The sequence below is a fragment of the Rhipicephalus sanguineus genome, chromosome 7 (assembly GCF_013339695.2).
Source record: "Rhipicephalus sanguineus isolate Rsan-2018 chromosome 7, BIME_Rsan_1.4, whole genome shotgun sequence".
NCBI lineage: Eukaryota > Metazoa > Arthropoda > Arachnida > Ixodida > Ixodidae > Rhipicephalus > Rhipicephalus sanguineus.
This window is the reverse complement of record NC_051182.1, coordinates 58943008-58961291: the sequence shown is the minus strand read 5'-3', so window position 1 is coordinate 58961291 and position 18284 is coordinate 58943008. Positions and strand designations below refer to the sequence as shown.

The window sequence follows — 18284 nt, the reverse complement described above, 5'->3', positions numbered from 1 at the left end:
TGGTTTTCGATGTTTTGCGTTCGTGGAGAGCAAATGGTTCGGCTGGGCAACATGGTAGCAAAGGCGTTGCATTGCTCTGGGCAACGCGCGAGGATTTGACAACAACCCGCAGCAGCAGAACAAGCGCAATTCCACAGTGCATTAAACCCGCATTTGTTTCCTATATACATGTGACACTCGGCAAGGCATTTAACTGTGATTGCTGCACTTCAGGCTCAACAAAATTGATTTTTTTTTTCACGCAAAAAAATAAAAAAAGTTTTTTCATGTTGCCATATTAGTTGAGCATTCTTGTGGCATTTTCAGTTTAAGATTAATCCTTTAGTAACTATGCCTTGCATGAAAGGTCGAATTTCAATTTAACGAAGTTTCGATATAACGACGTGAGTTGCCGCTTTTACCAACTTCGCTATATTGAGGTTTAACTGTTCTATGTACTATATGGGATTAAGTCGTTTTTATTTTCTAACGTGCGTATTAGAGAGTGACATCACCGAGCGATATGGTCTCTACCCATCTTGACATAAAACAAAGTTCTGCTTCTCTCAGGGAATTTTAGCAAAAACACTCAGGGAAAACCTGGAAAACTCGGGGAATTTAGAAAAGTCAACTCTGTAGACACCCTGCGATAAGACGAAGGATTATTATAGCTTTTTCACTCGTTTCGCTTTCCGGATGGGAACACAACCATACAGTTCTCTTCTGTGCGCTCACTCATGCAGTTCACTTACGCCATGGAAGTGTGCGCCGGTTGCTCTCCTGCTAGTGAATCGAGCGGCGATTCTTCCGATGTGGACTATTCCCCAAGTACCAAATCAGAATCTGATTCATTGGATGTCAGTTTCTTCAGACAAGGATTTAATTACGAGTTTTATGTTATGAGCATGATGTTACTCACGAATAAACCATGTGTATGTAACAACAAAAAAATTTTTTTTTGTCGCATTAAGGTCACAGAAAAAAAAATTTAGACAATTTGTTTATTAAATGGAATCGTTGGAAGAATTTTCAGCGATAAAAAAAATACACATTTTTGGAGTGCATTTCGTGAAAAAATTTGACCCTCAAAGGCTTAAACTTGCCGATCACAAATGGACGAAGCTTTATCGAACCATCCATGTTTGCGGCCAGCAGGACCATGATCCAGGCTTTGTTTTGCTTGCCACCGTGACATTTCTGCCTGCGAGTGTCGAGAGTTTGCTGTGGCAGCATCTTCCAGAAGAGGCCCATCTCGTCTGCGTTAAAAATCTCTTGGTACTTGAATCTGAGGCCACTTTTCCTTTAGCCATTCGTCCATCGCTGTGTCATTTGCAGACTCGCTTTCACCCAAGACTGCTTTTGCTATGATGTCGTAGCAGTTCCTAAATTGTTGCAGCCACCCTGCACTGGCACTAAAATCTTTTGCATCGGGGATGAATGCAAGGTCTTTTGCCTTTTGCTGCAGCATTGGCCCCTGACACTGGAATATTCCGGGCCCTTGCGTCGACAACCATTTGTGCAGACATTCTTCGACATGTTCAAATGCAGTAGGTTGAATACGCCGTACGCTCGCATGCTTGCCGTCGTCTTTCTCCACAATCTCCTTCTTCAATTTTAGGACAGTGCTCAATGTGCTGCGCAGTTTTTTTTTAAAGCTTCAAAAACGGCCGACTTCTTTTCTCCTCTTTCGACACGCCGAATAATTCCGAATTCCAAGGCAGTCCATTGTTTTGCACACTGTCATGGTGCACAACACTGCCAAGCACCACAAAAACATGCAAACGGCAGAAGCACTGCACACGAACAAGCGCAACACAACCGAAAGCTAGAAATGGCGACATGCAATGTTACACGGCCACGCCATCAATCATCAAGGCCACTCCATTCTACTGGCACGTCAGGCTCATCGGATTAGTAAAATCAACTTTAAAAACGGCCGCATCCTTTGAGAGCGCAGCAATGTCGATCGCGGAAGCCGTTGCCCATTCAAAAAAAAGAAAAAAAGCTATATCCGCCATTTGCTGTCTGTGCCACTGCACCGTGAAGGGGCTAAAGGCACATCACGTGTAAAAGCGGATTGTTGCGCACTGCTGCTGTGCTGCGGAGAAGCTGAGCGCGTGCTCCCGGAGTGCTCGTACTCCGACCCAGGAAATTCGGCATATCCATTGCGTGTTCAAATTAGTTTGCCATAGAAATGTAAAAATACATGTAATTCCTTATACTTTCTGAATAGAGTTCGACATAGCCATTAATTCGCTATATCCATGTTCGTTATATCGAAGTGCTAATGATGAGTCAAGTGCTCACTGTCGAGTCAACACACACCTCTGTGCCTTTCTTTTTGACACGACTGAGAAGGGTAGAGCAGGAGCGAGCATCCAGACCACTATATGACGAGAAGGAAGGGATTCCTCCTATTGGCCAGGTGAAATCGCGTAGGACCAGTTTCTCCCCTGGCGGTGAATACCTTAAGTAAATTACAAACTGAGTAAAAACCGCGTGCACGTCGCATTTTTCTTTCTTGTGCTCTTCACTCTCCTCTGACTGCTCTCCGCAGTTTCCCTGACGGTTTTCCCATTCGCCGACCGCTCGCGCCATGTCAGTACGGGCAGTGTGTGCTCGCCAGCACATCATATTTTGTTTCCAGGAGTTGGTTGAACGAGAGGGCTAGGTTGAACCCCATAGAGTTCCGAACAGTCAATGTTGCACGATAACATGAATAACTGGTTCAAGGCATTTAAAAAACAAGCTAAAGAAATTGTATGAAAAATGAAATAGCTTATCACCACTAGACAGTATTGCTCAAAACTTGTAGTGTCATCGTGGTATGAAATTTTTTTTGCTTGTGTACGGAAAGTGAGTCATTGATCCTTTTCTAACGGACAATGTGTCTTTTTCTATTAGTATTATTATTGTTCATGTGGTTACACGATGCATCGAGTTTTCTGTTCTTGTTTTATTTCTTTATTTATTTATTTTTTATGTATTTATTTATTTATCTTATCTGTGTACTTCTTTGTTAGCGCTCATGTGGTTTTATGATGTGTCAAAACTATTTTTTTTCGATTGTGCATGTGTTGCGAACTTCAGGTACAGAAGCCCTTGTCAGGCGTATGAAATGCTTTTTGCCTCTGTTCCTTTTTCTTGTATTTACAAGAAATAAAGATAACCTGCACCAAGAAGTGAAACTTGAGGTTAAATAGTGTTAATATAGGATCCAGTTTTGAAAATAGGCATTTATAGGTATGCAGGCACGAACGCCAAAAATAGGCATATATATAGGCACTATAAAAGCACTCTGTAGCCTGTAATTCATACTTATACAATAAGTGGCGCAATAGGAGCTTAAGGAACAAAATAGGCATTTGCTTAAAATGCGGTCTCCAGTCGTCATGTGACGTCATCAGTTGACATCATTGCTCAGTCAAAGGTATGTTGATCCCAGAAGATGTGCAACACCAAAATAGGTGCAGAAAGCTTCAAGGGGGCCGGGGTTGGGGAACAATGCAATCGTCTGAGAACATCAAGGCAATTGACTGCATGTGTCTCTCCCACTGTGGCTCATTATGCCCTGCAGGAAGTCTCGTCCCCAATTGTATTTCTTCATTCATTACCAGGTGTGAGTGAGGCTATTTCCTTCAGCTGTTTCAGAGAGCTGCAGAACTCTTAATCACCTTGAAAGTAAGGAGGCATTACGCACAATGGACAGAGTTGACAAAGGTTCTTCAATATGGTGTCATGACATATCTCTCCACGGGCAGGTCAAGAACCTGGTGTGCCTGGTGATCCCCCTGCGGCTACTCCAGGTGACGGAGAGGGTAGACAGTCACCACTCGCTCTCTAATGCACTTCTGCTCACCACCAGGAACAAGGTGCGTGCACCCACAGATGTTCTGGATTAGTTGCTAATCGGTTGCGAAACTGCGAAATGCCCCATAATAGGAAGGACGTCATACTGAAGCAATTTAGGTTGATATGAACCACCAGTGGTTCTGTAACATGTGGCTAAAGGGGCAGCCAGGCAAAAGAGATTGATTGATTGATTGATTGATTGATTGATTGATTGATTGATTGATTGATTGATTGATTGATTGATTGATTGATTGATTGATTGTCACAACACATGCAATGGGAGGCAAAGGAAAAAGCTATTTGAGGATGATTTGAGTTAGTCCTTTGCCTCCTATTGCCTATACAGCAGCAAAGGCACAGGCATTTTGTTTACATTGTCATACACTATGACAAAACCACTAAATTAATAAAGCACATCATTAGTTGTTACCTTACAAAGAATTTCATACATTCACATACATCACATCTGCATTATATACACCTGCACAACACTTCATTTCAGCTTTTGCATTGTAATAGTGGCATTTTAAGAATTAAATGCAAATTAGAAACAGTTCCACTGGTCAATTTTGGGCTTGGAAGGACCCATACAGGTTAGACAAATTTATTTTGCGAATATCGATCTGTTTTTTCTATAATAGTCATTATTCAAATGCAAAAGTTTGTTGTAATGTATTTGCCGACCATAACCTTTGCGACAATAGGAACCATTCTATATTTATGTTGTTCTTATGTTATACGATGAGTCTTTGAGATGGAGATTTACTAATCCCATGAAGATGGAATTGTGACATTCATAATTTAGGCACTACTCACTTAGCAGTACGTACTCATGTTGGTCTTGTGCTATAATTATTATAAATATTTTAAAGAGATGACATTCTTGGCAACGTTGGCAACCCTAAAATTTCCTGAAACTTGCCATGTTAAGGTGGTGGTCCCACTGCAGTGTAGTTTCATTCTGAGCCGCCAGAAGACGCCACCAAGTCACGTTTGGAAAAAAGAGAGGAAAATGTGCGCTCCGCTCCGCCGTCGCGACAGCGAAGAGCCTGTCCCTGCTCCAACTAATCCATTCTTTTCAGGGGCGCCGCTGCTCCTTTGAAAAGTTTCAAATGTGCTTGACGCGCCCCCTTCCCTCCCGCCCGCTCCTCCCCCCACCCCAAAAAAAAAGCACGGCCCAGGAAGCGTTCGTACTCCCATGCCACTGTCTAGAAAAGAGGTGCCTCTTTCTCCTGGTAGTATAACTATTTACGCGCCGCTGCCGCAAGGGCTGCTTTTTTTTTCTCCCCTTCAACGATGCCTCTTTCTATCTCTCCTTCTGTGATGACCCTCGCTCACTTGTCCCTGTCCCCAGCGGTGCGGTTCTTTTCACGGGAGAAACAATTGCGCTGCAAACCGCTCACGTAGGCTGCCTGGCCAGCTGCTCTCCGTGACATACAGTGCCGAAATGCGGGTTGGGTGACAAACTCTATCGCGGAGGTCACATCACAAGCGAACCATGAGATATCACATCCTTCCGTGTACAGTGTACTTATGTAAATAATTCCCTCTGTCGCTGTCGTTTACTCCTACCTCATTTACTGATTGTCACTACTCAGTCATCTGCTTGAGCTAGACAGCGGTCATCATAATAAACTCTCCTTTTTCTTTGTTCCATTTCTATGTACTTCCTCAAGTAAACAACCACTTACGTCTACCACTCTATATGCCGTTATACACCCTGACACAATCGATCTATGTACTAAAGATTTATTTCTCTCGAGAAAAGAATTGACAGCAATATTTTGTAGAGAGAACGCTATAATTATGCAGTAATTATTCTCCAAATAATTGTGGTGACATGAGGGCTTCTATTCACAGTTTATGAATTATTTGCAAATGCTCAGGGAAGTTCTGTTCGCGTACACACACACACACACACACACACAGACAGATATATATATATATATATATATATATATATATATATATATATATATATGTATATATATATATATATATGTATGTATATATATATATATGTATGTATATATATATTATGTATGTATATATACATATATATAGAAAAGTGAAAAAAAAAAACGCGCGTGCGAAACAATTTTATTTACGTTTCACTGGAGGTCTAAGCTTCATCAGATAAAGCTCGGACCCCGAGCGGAACGTAAGTAAACTTGCTTCGCACGCGTGTCTGACTTTTCTGAGAATTTTTTACCGAACCTAGAAACCCTGCGTCGTTTCTGCGTGTGTTACACACACACACACACATATATATATATATATATATATATATATATATATATATAGATATATTTGCGCTGTAGAATTGACAGCAATCTTTCTGCGCCAAAAGTATGCAGAAGACATCGTTGTCACTGCAGTTGTGCTGGAACGTGAGACATGGTGGTCTGATAGGAAGAAAAAGAAAGAATAAAGACGAGACTGCCTCCAGGATAGCATTCATCTCTGTCCCGTTGTCAAAACCCTGCCGTTTGTGATACCCTGTAGAGGGTCGTGACGCTATTTCTGCGGCCCTTGTTGGGAACACGGCTCAGTTTTACCCTGACCTGCAACACGGGGTGTAAGCAAACTCGTATGTACTCCTTCCTTCCCCCATGGAAGAAACGCGCCCAGTGGTTGTGTGTAACACCTCCACCCCCCTCCTCCCCTCATTATACCTGACACAACTTCTCGTTCGTCTGTAGGAGAAGACAAATTCTATTTGACTAGCTGTGCTCTTCCTTCACCGTGTAACATAAGCTTCCGAATGTAACCTAAGCTTCCGAATGTTCGAAAGACGGGTAGTTTGGCAATTGCGTGCTACAACGCTGCCGCTCTGACCCATGGTGTCAAACCCGTGCCAACTGCCTAAGCAGCACAGTTTTCCCTGCTATACTTACCATCATTTATTTCATTTGAATTGAAACTTCAGCAGAGCAGTATCAATTCATCTTTTGGTTGATGCAGCATTTATTTATCATGTTACCGTGTGCAAAGCATCAGACGAACCGCCAAACCATTTCTATGTCAGAGCTGAAGCAATTACGTCTTGAGCGACATATATGCGTGGCATGAATGGTCCTGGTGCGTTATTCTCTTGTCGGGGGAACGACTTCTCTATTCGCGTACGCTATTTCAATAGGATTTTGATTTTCAATAAAGTTCGTTACAATAACATGATGAGTGGTCGTTTCACCCAAATTGTCAGTAATTGACAGCAAGCTGGCGCTGATCGAAGCGTAGACGGCCTAACAGCCAGAGACGCACAGTGCGGTCGTCCGAGGTCCGTCTTCGGCGGAAACTCGGCGTCACGGCCTTTCCTGGGGCACAAAGGCGCCATGTGTCGCATTACCGCTTCGGCACCAGCGACAATGGTGTTGTTTCGAGCAATTGCAACCATGCACCTCCTGGTGCATGAGAAACAGCCGGCGTCTTCCTTATCGCCGCAAAGTGAGGCGGCTGCCTTTATTCCGTCCCGGCGCCCGCGGCAAAGGGTGGCTCGCCGATTGCGACAACTCTTAGAAAAAAAAGGTCGGCATATTCACTGACTAAATGCTAACCGTTTACTTGTCACAAAATACACTAGCCTCTTAGTAAGTGAAGGTAGTAAAATGCAGGCTAGTGGAACTTGCTACCTAGTTAGTGAGTGAATAGTACTAGCTCGAATGGCTAGTCCATTACTAAGTTGTTAGTAACCGTGCTAACAACTCAACTAGAGGCTTACGCCTATTTTGTTTATATGTGCGTGTGCATTGCCATATAAAGATGAGTCTATTACAAAAGTACCTAAAGGACTAAAAAAACGAAGTGGAATTGTCCTCGTACATTAACGAATGGCCGCTAATTACTTCGTGTAATTACCGTGGTAGGTACACAGAGCAACATACATAGAGGCATGAATTGATCACGAATGAGAAAACACACGCAAGTGCACACACAGAATAGCAAGACTTTTACGTAGCCGATATCTACTCTAGCAGCGGCTTGAAGACTATGCTCCTATTTTGGGATAGCACACCGTGTACTGGTTGGCAATCATAGAATTTAGAAGAATAATTGATGTTTTCTACACATTGTCGTGTGCCCTTATATTTGCTTATATGCGTGCCATCACGTAGCACGAAACTTTAATTCCAAGGTAATCAATAAAACAAAAATTGTTTAAATTTTGCTAAAGACCGTCACGATTACGGCAAAGTATACTGCGCATCTACGAAAGATCTGGCAATGTGGGTGGCTAGTAGTTACTCAGTTAAAAACACCAAGTAAACTTTCTGGTTAGTGAAGGCAGCACTTTACGACCTTTACTAACTGCTGGCTAGTAAACAGATTTCGCGATGGTAGTAAAATACGCTCGAAACTAGTAAATGCAAGCATTTACTAACCATTTACTAACTTTTTTTCTAAGAGTGCACAGCGCACGCTCGAGAAGCTCAAAAGAAGCACTCTACACGAACAGTGGACACCAGAGGATGCGAATGAAATGCGTTCCGTTCTCTAGCATCTCTCGTTACTAAGCACAGACTGTCGGCTTTCGTGCTGGAGCACACATTTTATTACCTGCTCTCATCCTCGTTCAATCCCCCCCCCCCCCCCCCCCATGCTGCCTCTCAGCTTCAGGCTAGCACAGTGGATGTTATGCCCCATCTCCTGTACTCGTGGGCAGGGGCGTAGCCAGAAATTTTTTTCGGGGGGGGGGGGGGGGTTCAACCATACTTTATGTATGTTCGTGCGTGCGTTTGTATGTGTGCATGCCTATATACGCGAGCAAAACTGAAAAATTTCGGGGGGGTTTGAACCCCCCCAACCCCCCCCCCCCCCCCTTGGCTACGCCCCTGCTTGTGGGGTCTAGACTACACCAGTCTTGGTGGTGTTGCCTCATGCATAGTGCACCCCTTCTTCCCAGGAAAGGATTGGTTAGCCTACAGACTTTTGGGAAACCCTTGTCTCCCCCACTAACTCAATAGGACTGCATTGCCGTGGGAAACAGTGCCACGTTCCAGCTGCGTTTACACGAATGCGACAGAATGCAGCGGTAGCACATCACCTTTCCTAGAGCAATGCGCCGCCGTTTACACGGAGTGCATGAACCCTCCCGAGAGTCCTCGCTTTCTGCCCCCGCAGCTGTCGTGTAGTATCGGAGAGGTGCACTCGAAGCCGACTCGAGGAGGGGCCGGCGTTCCCCTTCAGTTGTGTAAGGTGGTCCATGAGTCGACTTACCCCTCGAAATCCACACCTGCCTGGCGCATTTGTGCGATGCGCCTTCCCAGCGCTTTACACCCGTTTACATGGATGTGATGTGCCAGTTGTCGCATTCGTGTGAACGAGGTGCGTGCCGTGCCGGTTTACGGCAAACTGTCAACGCAGGCACACTTCCCTACCGTGGGAAGACGAACTGGGCCACACTCGGACAACGTGGAGACCATTTTGTGGAGACGGCGTGTCGGCGTCTTCTTGAATGAATGGAGTCGCCCCAGCTAGCCGGTTATAATCCCGTTTACATGAATGCGACAGTAGCGCATCGGCTTTGCAAGCGCGTTTCGGAAAGGCGATGCGACGCCGTTTACAGAACCCCTCGTTTTCTCTTCGCCGCAGCGGCCATGTGGTGTCGGGTTATAGCGAGCGAGTAAGACTTGTTGCTGGTCTAGTTCATTGATTTCGGAGGGATACATGCGCTTAGCCGTGTCTGAAGCACGGGAGACAAAAATTACCACCTTTTTCTCCTTAATGAACCACTATACAAAGAGATACATATTAGCGCGAACAAAGACTACAGAGAGAAGTGGGAGGAAGCAGAAAGGTTTCAGCGCCTGACCTTTCTGCTCCCTCCCAATTCCTTCTCGAGTGTGTTTTTTTGCTTTGCGCTAATATGAACACCTTATAGCGAAAGAGGCACGCCCGGAGTTCGCACGACGGGAGGCCACCGTTACTCTCCTCGTGATTTACGGCCTGTGATTCGACCGGGACTCGCAAAACCATCCCTGTCTGACGTATTACTGCAATGCGCCTTCCTAGCGAATTGCCATTTTTAACATGAACGCGATGCGCATCTGTCGCTTTCATGTAAACGTGTTTTATGCACAACGATACGAACTATACTTTTTATAAACTTATCGTTTTCAAAAACGCTTCTCTTCTTGTCTGGCTACTAGGCGCAAGTCCCAATTCGGCTACATTGGCTCGTCAGCCTTACGACTCACGCTACGAGTTTACGACCCGCTATCCTCAGACATTGCAAGTTCTCAGCACGGCAAACTTTCCAAAGACGTTGAGTTGTTAGCTCCTAACGTTTCTCCTTCAGGCGAAAGCGGCGGCAGATAAAGCACGAGCTGAGCAAAGAAAACAGAGAGGAGGTGTTCGATCGCGTGTCACGAGCACAACAGCATGCGCTGCGCAGATATCGAGGAATAGCTGTTGATTTCGGCCGCCAGTGCAGCAACACAAGCCTACAGGCACGTGCCTAAGATTCCCGGCCGGAGGCCATCAATCGGATGTCACTGTCTTCCGACGGCAAAGCTGTGTTGCGTGGAACGATGTCATACTTCGGGTTTCCAGCTCACCACATCAGCATTGGACGCAAATTCCCGCTACAGCAAGAATTGCTGCGTAGTCATCGATGTGGTCTGCGCGCAAGGATATACAGCAGCGAATGAACCGGGACCCCAAGCGTATCACGCATGTATGCTACCTGCCGTTTGTAAAACCTTGCCCGAAGAGGTTTACTGAAGAAATAAAAAAACTTAGGAGGCCTACTATTTAGGGCCGAAACATACAAATCCAAGTGCCAGAAGAGATGTAGACCAATTAAAAGGTTGCCACAGTCGCAGAAGAACGCCTCAGCATTGTCTAAGCAAAGCAGCCTCAGTATTCCGTCCTGCAGATTTACATCCACATCGAAATTATATTGAATGTCAGCAGCTGTATCTTCCAGTGATATGTTGATATGTGCTTGTGAGACTACATGCACAGGGTTGTGAGAACATCAAGCTGAAACTAGAGTGACATTCACTTTTTCAGTTCAGAACTGAACTGTTCGAGGAACTTGTATAGTGTATGTGACAGGTGTGGCAAAAATGACTTTGCATGCTAGCTGTCTGTTTGAAAATTCCGTTTCACGTTCACACTTTTTAGTAAGTTTACAACTTGATTTCAAGTAATGCATGACAGAACCCACTACCCGTCTTTGTCCATTAACCGTTCTTTTATTCTCAAAAATCAACAACAGGGGAGCACGTTCCTGCAACAGCTTGCACCTGCACATGAGGTTGTAGATTTTTTTAGTTCCCTCCCAATAAACGAGCAACAAATGATGCCATATGCATTTTTCTCTACAGGGCAAACTGAAAATATAAACTTAATTGAGAAATTTGAATGTGGAGCAACAGTAAACGAGTATTTTTTTAAGCATTTGCAAAAAGAGCACTGTGTGTTTGCTCGTATGTCTCTGCTGTGTAAGAATGGCAGGCTGGGCTTGTTGGTTTAACATATTTGAAGTTTTAAGGCTCGAATAAGACACTGACGAAGAGAGGGTCACCTCGCGATACATTGCCGGGATTGTCATTGCGTTCCAAACTTTAGCGCCTGTGCGGTAGTCGGCCGAAGTCCTGATAAATCAGTACGACTAATTATTGAGGCTAAGAAAATAATCGAATCAGTTGATCTATGCGTCAGCATTGCCTCCATTTCATTATCGCCAAAAGAGTTACGCTACTTGAATGCACCTGCACATTGAGGCACGATAACGGTGCGCGTGATGTATAAATATGTTCTGTGCTCTTTCGAAATAAATCTATGTTGGAAGTGGCGCTCCGTGTGTGTGTTCCTATTCTTCGTCCGTGTCTTATTCGCGCCTTAAAATCTTCTCTGCTGTGATGACACACTTGTCCCTCTTAACCCCTTAAGGGCTCATTTAACAAAAAAAAAATATGTTCCAAAATTGCCAAATTTTTTTATGATGCGCAATGCTTCAGTAATGTGTTCAAAACAAAAAATTATTTGCGAAAACTTTTTTTCGGCAGATAATAATGTTTTATTGGCCATTCTTCGCTCCATCATGTATTACTCTATATTACATAGGGCATTTGAGGTGTATTCTGCAAAAAATTTCTGCAACTCTAGAAAGTAAAGGTTGGAATTGAATTGCTGCGCACAAAATGCACTATTCCTTGATAGTTCACTTAGTGTGATAGCGTTCGAAGCACGGCACTGCGCAGAGAGCCTTCTCGCACCACCTGCACCAGATCCTGGTTTCCTTGCGGATGTTTTTGCCATTTCCGTCAACATGTGGCCATGTTTGTTTATAAAACGCGCGGGAAACACAACGCACGCATTCTGTCAACTGTTGCACAAACGCTCATTCAACAAAAGCACCAATGACGGAACCCATGCTGCCATCTATGGTGTAAATAGATGTAAATAGATTACTATGCACCATTCCTCGAGCTGGGCTCGTCAAAAACCTCTCTGACGCGAGGAAAACACAAGGCGCGCATCCCGCCAAGAAGTGCACAAACGCTCATTCAACAAAAGCACCAATGACAGAACCAGTGCTGCCATCTGTGTTGTAAATAGAAACGCACCATTTGACGAGCTGGGCTCGTCAAGAGCCTCTTGGAACATTGCGGAAGACCCATGACGACCTGTGGTCGTCATAAGCAAAAAAGTGGCGACTGCTCATAACGAGCTTAGGTCGTCATAAGCCCTTAAGGGGTTAATGCTGTTTTGTGAAAACATGCTCATTCCCTGCAGGTAAACTTCCTGTTTGCTCAAATCGAGGGGCGGGACTTCCTCATCGAGAAGATATCTGAGCTGCTTGCGAAAATTCCCCAGCCGAAAGAGTATGTTTTACCCTCATTGTTATTACAAGATTCTCTGCTTTTAGTACATTAAGTCTTTCTTACCCTACATAATAAAGCTGCACTTATGTTTCTCTCATACTTTTATAAAATGCCATACTGTGATGATAATCGCATCATACCTGGCTGTTGTGGAAAGAGTGCACGCATTTAAGTTCTCAAGTATTTGAGCAGGATCAAAGTGTATTAGCTGCAGGGCTGTCCCGCCCCAATTAAACTGCGAGAGACATGGCCTCCAAGACAAGCCAGGGATTGCTTTGCACAGATTTTTGGAGTAGCGGGGAAGGTTGCATGGGCAGTCATATGCAACTGGTCAGCGATTACTATGCCGTTATTTGGCAATCACAGATTGATTACACTGTTTGCGCCATTGCTGATTGCTGATAACGGTTTGCAGTGACATTCTGCCTTTAAAACTTTTCTTTTTCCTGAAAAGGTACAAAAAATGGAACTTCATTACTATCTTGGGGCCCTTAGTTTCACGTGGCCGGTGCATAGCTATAACCTCAAGTAATGCAGAATGTTAAAGGAATATTGCCTGAATGTGCACAAATGTCAGCGAGTGATGTTGCCTGAACACTGCTAACAGTATCATTCTTGATGACGAAGGCAACGTCGAGAGATAATGTTGCAGCAACGTTCCGGATGATATTTCAAACACTGATTGTAGGCAGGCCAGCTGGTACATACTGAGCTAGAAAAACAGCGTTCTATCGGGTTTGTCTGCAGGTGTGCTGATGACAAAACTGGTAGGGGGGGCATTTTGCATTGCTGTTTCTGTGGTGTCACATGTTTTTCTATTTATTGCTTGTAGCAATAATACATTCAGTTGTTAGTCAGCGCTGTGTATGTGTGCTTCTTTTGTTGTCCCATCTTGGCGCGTTTTTCATGCTCAATATACGAAACATTGAGGCAACGTTTCTGCAACATTCCAGAAATATGATGTTAACGTCAAAGTTTGCTGAATGAACTTTCAGGCAATTACACAGGAAATGTGCTCTATGTATGGTATTGACACTAGGCATCTTGACCAGTTAAAGGAACAGCCATGCAGCTCAGTGGCGCTTTGCAGAATGCTAGCATTTGACAGTATCTAGTGCTTCTAACCTGCTAGAATGTTCTGTTCTTGTGCATATGCAAAACACCACTCTTAAATTATTCTGATAGTGAAGAATGCCACAAGGTCTTGAAAAAAAAAACAAAATGTGGTAGTGTTTGTGCTTAGTTTCAAAACGACACATAAAGACAGTAAATCGGGTTGGCTGGCACCAATAGAGATTTATAGCACCAAATTAACATGTAAACTACGAAAAAAACATGCAAGACAGGTGTTTCTTGTCTCTTCGTTTCTTATGCCGTTGAGACTGACAGAAAACTAGGCGCTGTTTGCAAATGGCTGCTATGCCTGATTTCATTTAGTTAGTGCAGAAACTAGCTGTTATTATTGTGTGCAAATTCATTTTGCAGGTAGGTGTGGTTATGGCATCACCAACAAAAGTGAAGACAATAAAAATTACGCTTTCCTTCCATCATGGGGTTACTGTAAACTGCAGCTGTTCATGCCAGCGTTAGCATTATTAATTTTTCGCATGTCTTAAAATGCAAGTTTTTGCAGAAATATTGCGATCATGATATCAGTGGGTTCAGCTGTAGTTTGTGTGTTTTTGTTTTCCCCGATCTCTAGAATTCCTTGTCTGGAGGACGACAGTACGTCCCTCGCTTCTTCAAGTGAGTACGCAGCTTCTTTGATTTCTTGCAAAAAGAAAAAATAATTTGGATTGGCAGGCCATGTTACGCATAGAGTGAATAACTGGTAGTCTTAAAGTTATGGAATGTGTTGCAAGTTCAGATAAGTGCGGTTGAGGCAAAGGAGAGTTTTAGCGTGTGTTGTGAAATTTGAAAGCTTTTCGGCATGAGATCAAATGACCTCATGCAGGAGAGGATATGATTTAGAGATTGCTTTAAAATGCCTTTATCCTGCATTTTATATGTTTGCATAGACACTAGTCATGACGTAACGACTTTGTGACAAGATTGAAAATACAGTGTTTGTTCGGGTAATGAGACTCTTGCAGGCATACTTTTAGTGGCTAAATGGGCAGATATATAGAACAAATGCTTTCACGTATTTGCACTCGCTGAAGAACTTTCCTTGTCGTGTCCGATGTCAGCTTCAGCTTGGGCTACTTTTAGATCCAACTTGATGTCATCTGAAGGGGTACTTGTCATACTAGTACTTGTACAGGAGAACTTGCAGAGTACTTGTATAGGGGTACTTATCATACTTGAGGTGTACTTAAAGCAAGCTTGTTTAGACTAGCTCGGGAAGCAGACAAAAGGCGACTACACTGATAATATCACTGTGATGTTAAAACTTTAAGTTTCTTGTCAGTTCTCAGTCTCTGCTACATCTAGCTATGTAATCATTGTAAATGACGTACGTGAGTGTGCGACAAAAAATTGGCACTTTGTGCTAACTCTTTCAGCAAAGTTACTGGAAATGTCACTGTGATCCACAAACATTTATGTTGCTTGTTAATCTGCTATATATGTGTAATCATCATAAATAAAGTGCTTATGGTCTCACAGGAGCTGAGAGCATAGCACGAATGATAACTACCTGGGTTTTCGTTTGCAGCCTCTCTCTGCTTTCGGGGGAATGAAGTTGTTTTTCCACTTGGCAGATTTCTGCAGCTCTCATTTGCCGCTTTGAAAAATTCTCCCTCAGGTTCGTCAGCATCGTGGGAGCCCGAAGCGTCGCTGGCATCGCGCTTCGAGCTTCCCCGCTCACAGGAGGCCCAGGAAGCCGAGACTGAAAAAGAGAAACAGTGGGAGGAACACTTCGCAGAATATGGACGGTGCGCACTGTTTGGTTTCAGAGCCAGGATTGCGGAAATTTTGCCCTTGTTATGCTCTTCGGTAGGCCCCTGTGAATATTAGAGCGCATTGAATGTTCCGAAGAATATCGCAGTAGTATGCAAATTCGTTTTGGCACAAATTTGAAATTTTCAAAATTTCGAAATGACCAAAACAAATTGATAGACTTATTCTACTGCATGTAACCCATTTGAAAAGGTTGTTTCGGTACAGTGTTTGACTATTATGCTGTGAAACCATCTACTGTTCAGCTGAAGTCCGCACTGCAGCGAAGCCACACTTCCAAGTACATACTGCCTGCATCCCAATTAAGGTTTTTCTTTCTTTTTTTAGTAAAAGTGTGTTATATGTGTTTATATGGGCTAATTGTGGCAAATTTTAAGGGGGGACGCGGGGATCAAATCGCGAAAATAACCAAAAAAATCAATTTTTGGAAAAGACTTGTTTTGGCACCTCTTGTCTCTTATTTACGCAGTATCTAAATGATTACGCTGAAAACGCACTCTAAGTGCCAGAAAAAAAGTAATTTTGAAAGTGAGGTCGATGAAAAGAAGGCCAAAATCGCGCTAAAACGGCGCAATTCGCGGCGTCATATCTCATATTTCCTGCCACCGAGCGCCACCATATTGGCGTCGTTTCAAAGCTCAAAGTTCCGCCTTTCCATTTTCGCCTTTCTCACTTACGATCACCGCATAGAAAAAGCGCAAACAAAAAAATCGGAGGGCATTCTCACAAACCTTGTAATGTATGCGGCGCTTTTATTGGCGGAGTGCGCGACACCATTGAGATACGCTTTTCTATTGGTTGCTGCCACAGCGACGGCCGCTGTGTTTACGAGCGGAGTGCTCGCTGCTTTATCATTCCACGGCCGTAAGCACATGAATCACCGCTGTTCGAAAGGTGACACGTGTGCGGCAGACAGAGTGCAAGCCTCTTTAGTTTCCTGCGGAGGAAAACGGGGAACAGTATCGCATGGTTCGGGCGAGCCAGTCGGTGATTAGATTGGGGCGTACCGGCTGGGTTGTCCGCACGTCGTGTCATCCCTTGCCGGGGCGGTAATAAAGCGACAGCGATTTAAACCATGGCGCTTTATCATCAAAACGCTTACTACCTATCAGATGACGCGCGAGTGCCGCTTTACTGGCTTTACTTCGCGGACGGTCTGCCGACGATTGCTCTCGCGCCGTGCCACTGAGACCCGAGCTTCGTGCGCCCGTGTTCCTGGTCCCGTTTCGATAAAACGGCCGTCTAATGTCCCCACTAGCGGAAGAGCGTTCTCGTTTCACTTAGAAAAGTTAATAATGTGAGAAAATACGTCTGCGGTATAGTTCGGTGCGAAGTCGCCGTCACCTTCGGACTGACGACAAGGCGTCGTCTCTGCGGCGCAGGTGCAGTTTATTGTACAAGGAAATGAATTTTTAGGCGTAAGTAGTTGACGGGGGTGATCGCAAAGCTTCACCAAACTAATACACCACTATTTAGGCCGCCTGGCAACACGTTCCGTGGCCACAAAGTAGCGATACAGTCCAACATGTCCAAATGTTTACATGCAGCCTCGTGCACTAGCATTGTAGGGGCTGCACAAAAGCATCTGCGGTAAATGATAGAGGGCAATAAACTTCCTAAATCACGCCAAATTAAGAAGTAGAGGCCCAAAAGATTGCCTTCTGGCAAGGACACCAGTTATTAGTACTGTCCTGGCTCACTTTAGCATAGGGTCAACTGCAACCAAAACTTTGTTGTCCATTTTCTCAAAAGTGTGTTTTGTGCCTGCCACTTGGCTTGTAAAAAGGATTGCACGACTATCGCTAGACCGATTTTTATGCTGTTGGTTTTGTTGTAATCCATAGACTGTGCTATAGACTGCTGCTTCTGCTGCTGCTGCAGTCGTCATTATTGTTGTCAACATTGCTGTGGTCATTGTTTCCAATGCTGTCAATCTTGCCGCTCCAATGCCCAGGGGCCTGTGTACGTACCGCACCAGCAAGGCCCAGGAACTGGTCTTGGCGGGCATTCCAGACAGCCTCAGGGGCGAGCTGTGGATGCTGTACTCTGGGGCCATCCACGAGGTACTGTCAAACCTCGATGTAACGAACGTGGATGTAATGAATCACCTGTTATAGCAAAGTTATCGACGAATAGTCTTGTCATCATCAGAGTGTTGCGAATATACGTTTATAACGAATTTTCTTATATAGCAAAGCCATTTTCATGTCAGATGCAACTTATTTATAATCGGGATTGACTAAAGAAAAAGTTCTTTTTTATCTGTTGCAATTGGTTCTTTTAGGAATGCCCAATTCGTACATCTCTTGTGGCCCCTATTGTGTAAAAGAAAATCTCCCTGTCTTTCCTTCTGTTGCTCCTCCTGTCAGCAGCGTGCTTCACATAAATGTTTCAATAAGCATGTAACAAAGCTTCTGTGTAACAATGTAAAAGGCAGATTTTGCCAACCTTGTTATGTTGAGGTTTAGCTGTAGCTAGGTTAAAAATGCATCACATTCTAGATTTAGTTAACATGTCTGTTACATCGCGGATTTTGTGAGACTGACATTTGCTATATTAGTTTTCATATGTACAGTCGATTCCGGATATATCGAACTCGAAGGGGACCGCGAAATAGTTCGATATATTGATAATTCGAAATACGAAATATGCGTATTTAAGGCTTTAATTAAAGCACTGCAGGCCACGACACAGTTTTCTGAAATCGTAAAAAGCGCG

The 18284-nt window shown here is 44.0% G+C and overlaps 1 protein-coding gene across 1 annotated transcript in view; it reads left to right on the top strand.

The window, feature by feature from the left end:
• Positions 1–18284, top strand: part of LOC119399469 (TBC1 domain family member 9-like) — a 705668-nt gene that overhangs the window by 629535 nt on the left and 57849 nt on the right. The window contains 5 exon segments of the mRNA XM_049417714.1: positions 3741–3851; positions 12577–12665; positions 14368–14411; positions 15412–15541; positions 17521–17629. Of these exon segments, the coding sequence (XP_049273671.1) occupies positions 3741–3851; positions 12577–12665; positions 14368–14411; positions 15412–15541; positions 17521–17629 (483 nt within the window).